The 2,500-nt window shown below is 39.8% G+C and overlaps 1 protein-coding gene across 8 annotated transcripts in view; it reads right to left on the reverse strand.

Annotated features, from left to right (window-relative positions):
• Positions 1–2,500, reverse strand: part of LOC144959097 (flagellum-associated coiled-coil domain-containing protein 1-like) — a 58,698-nt gene that overhangs the window by 28,909 nt on the left and 27,289 nt on the right. For 4 of the 8 annotated variants that reach the window (XM_078891501.1, XM_078891502.1, XM_078891500.1 and 1 more), the window contains 2 exons: positions 1,946–2,061; positions 582–668 (listed from right to left, as the gene is read on the reverse strand). In XM_078891501.1, coding sequence (XP_078747627.1) covers positions 582–668; positions 1,946–2,061 — 203 coding nt within the window. The remainder of the gene's footprint in view (positions 1–581; positions 669–1,945; positions 2,062–2,500) is intronic. The other 4 variants (XM_078891505.1, XM_078891504.1, XM_078891503.1 and 1 more) reach the window with 1 other exon arrangement.

The raw sequence follows: 2,500 nt of genomic DNA on the forward strand, positions 1-2,500 counted from the left end.
TGTGTGTTGAGAAGTCGTTTACTCTATGCATTTTTTTAACCAGTTAAATGCTGTGCTCTCTATAGACATGAATTTAAAATTTAGGCCAGAAAACTCGTCCTTCAAATATCGATCGAGTTAAATAACCCTCATCTTAGGAAGAACTCTCAAACCCCGATCTCGCGATTTAAATTGACCCTCATCTTGACAAAAACGCTCAAACCCGGGACCTGGCAAGGACCTTTTTTTTTTTTTTTTCCAAGACGAGGGTCATTTTAATCGAACGGCAAGGTCCCAGGTTTGAGAGTTTTTGCCAAGAAGAAGGTCATTTAAATCGATGGATATTTGAAGGACGATTTTTTTGGCCAAATTTATAAATACGTTTTTTTTTTCTTCTCCCTCCAAAGTACGGCAGTTAACTGGTAAAATAAATGGTTTTGGGTTTGGGAAAGGCTACATGTGAAAGGCTAGGGGAGCTCAGAGGTTAAGGTCATGCAAGAGTTCAGAGGTTAAGGGTCATGCAACATCGATGCAGCATACTATTTTAAAAATTTATTTTGAATGTCTAGAGCAGCAAAGTCATTGTGGTGCTCGCAACTCACGGTTGAGGACGACTCATTGTTCTCGGATTGACTCCTGTAGATTGAGCCTGAGCCTGAGCCCCTTGGCTCGACGATGGTTTGGCTGGTCTTTATAACAAGGAAGATGAGCCACGCATGTGACATGATTAGATATGTAACCCAAGAGAGCCCCGGCTCAAACCGGTATTATGTCGGGATGAATAATATGATGCCAAAAAGTAAATTTAAATCTAAAATCATGATCAGAAATACGAAATTTTGGGTTTTGGCAATTCGTGCTCGGAAATATCTGAAAATCAAGGAAAATCACCACTCAAACAAAGCTACGTCTCTTCGAAGTTGACGTCACTCAGGTCTTTGTTATTGTTCTTTTATTTTTTTTTTTTCATTCATACTCACGAGTAATTCTCACCAAACTGTATTAATCAGACTATAAACGTTCAACGTTACACATAGTTTTGTGTGGGGGTCCATTATTTTTCCGGATGGTAATGTTGTGAGTTTCTTAGCCAAGCGCAGAGCATCTATAAATGACATTACAAAGTGTGTCAGGCTACAAGTTAACGAAGGCGACGGCTTGTCTGAGTCCGACTAAAGCTGCAAACTGAGTGCCATCAGTTTCCTCTCCGGTCCGTCTTGCCCTCCATTTGACCTTTCATCACAGTCGGTCTCTTATTTTATCAAAGCGAAGTGAGTGCAACTCACTCGTTTTTAGTTGCGGAACCGAACAGGACCCGAACGCGAACGTTTTATCTCGGAATTAAAATGTCTTTGTTTCCAACCAACAAAGTGAAAAAACACTCCGAGTTTCGTGGTTATATTATTTAGAACATCTTTGGATGATCAGTTCTCACTAAATAAATGTTTGAATAGTATTATAAACATTTTAGGTTGCACGTCATTTTGCTTGCCGGTGTGTTTCTTGTGTTTGTTGAGAGTAAATGTACAGAAATGTACAGGGTCTATGACACATTGGTTATTCATGAACAGGAGACGAAAAGAAATGCACACAGTTTACACCCTAAGGGACATAACCCGATTAACGCATTCAACTCACTGCACTTTTTGGTTTTATATTTTGATATATCATGTATTATTATAACATAAGATTAAGCCGGTAACGACAAGAATGAATTCCTTTTTAGCGTACTCGAGAAAAGATTAATAATAATTTTTAATAAGACAAACCATTTAACGGCAAGAATGAATTCTTTACTCGAGATAATAATGTGCTGAACTTTTTAAAAATATCGGATCCCGAATTGAGAATTTACTTTTCTGATTTGGTTTTTAGATTTCATAAGTCATAATACATGCGCGTTTATATAAAGTAATATCCACTAAGCGTGCCCAAAGAGCTTTACACGAGTCACTAACAAGCTCACCTTGGGCTATCTTCCTGTGTAAAGTCGAAGAAATCTTCCTTCAGTGTGACGGCCTGTCGGCTCTTGCTTCTGGATAAAATGTAACCTGGCCCAGTGACCACGGGGACCATAGGAGGCTGGGGTAGGATGGAAAGGAGAGGCGGAAGTTGGTGGGTGAGGGGGGGGGGGATGGGAGGGATGACGTGGAGTGGAGTGGATTGGAATGGATTGGAGTGGAGTGATGGAAAGAGGAAAAGTGAGAAGGGTGATTGTGATTATTGTAAGAAATAAAGACAGTGGTGAAGAAGAGAAGTTAAACGCAGAAACAGAACGCCGCCATCGTAAACTTATAGCCTGACACTGACCAAAAAATGACGTCAAAAGACAAGTCTTTGGGTATAAAAGAAAACAAATCATGAGTTGTGTTCAATAGTCCAACCAATGGAATCTCTTGTTTCCTTGAGCACTACTAACGACAACTCACTACACACTGCACAATCCTAAAAAATGACGTCAAATTGTAAGTCCTAGTGGGTTTTAGTGTCAGGCCATAAGTTTACGATGGTTACGTGCGTA

The sequence above is a fragment of the Berghia stephanieae genome, chromosome 13 (assembly GCF_034508935.2).
Source record: "Berghia stephanieae isolate SIO BIC M18660-M18661 chromosome 13, UCSD_Bste_1.3, whole genome shotgun sequence".
NCBI classification, from domain to species: Eukaryota; Metazoa; Mollusca; class Gastropoda; order Nudibranchia; family Aeolidiidae; genus Berghia; species Berghia stephanieae.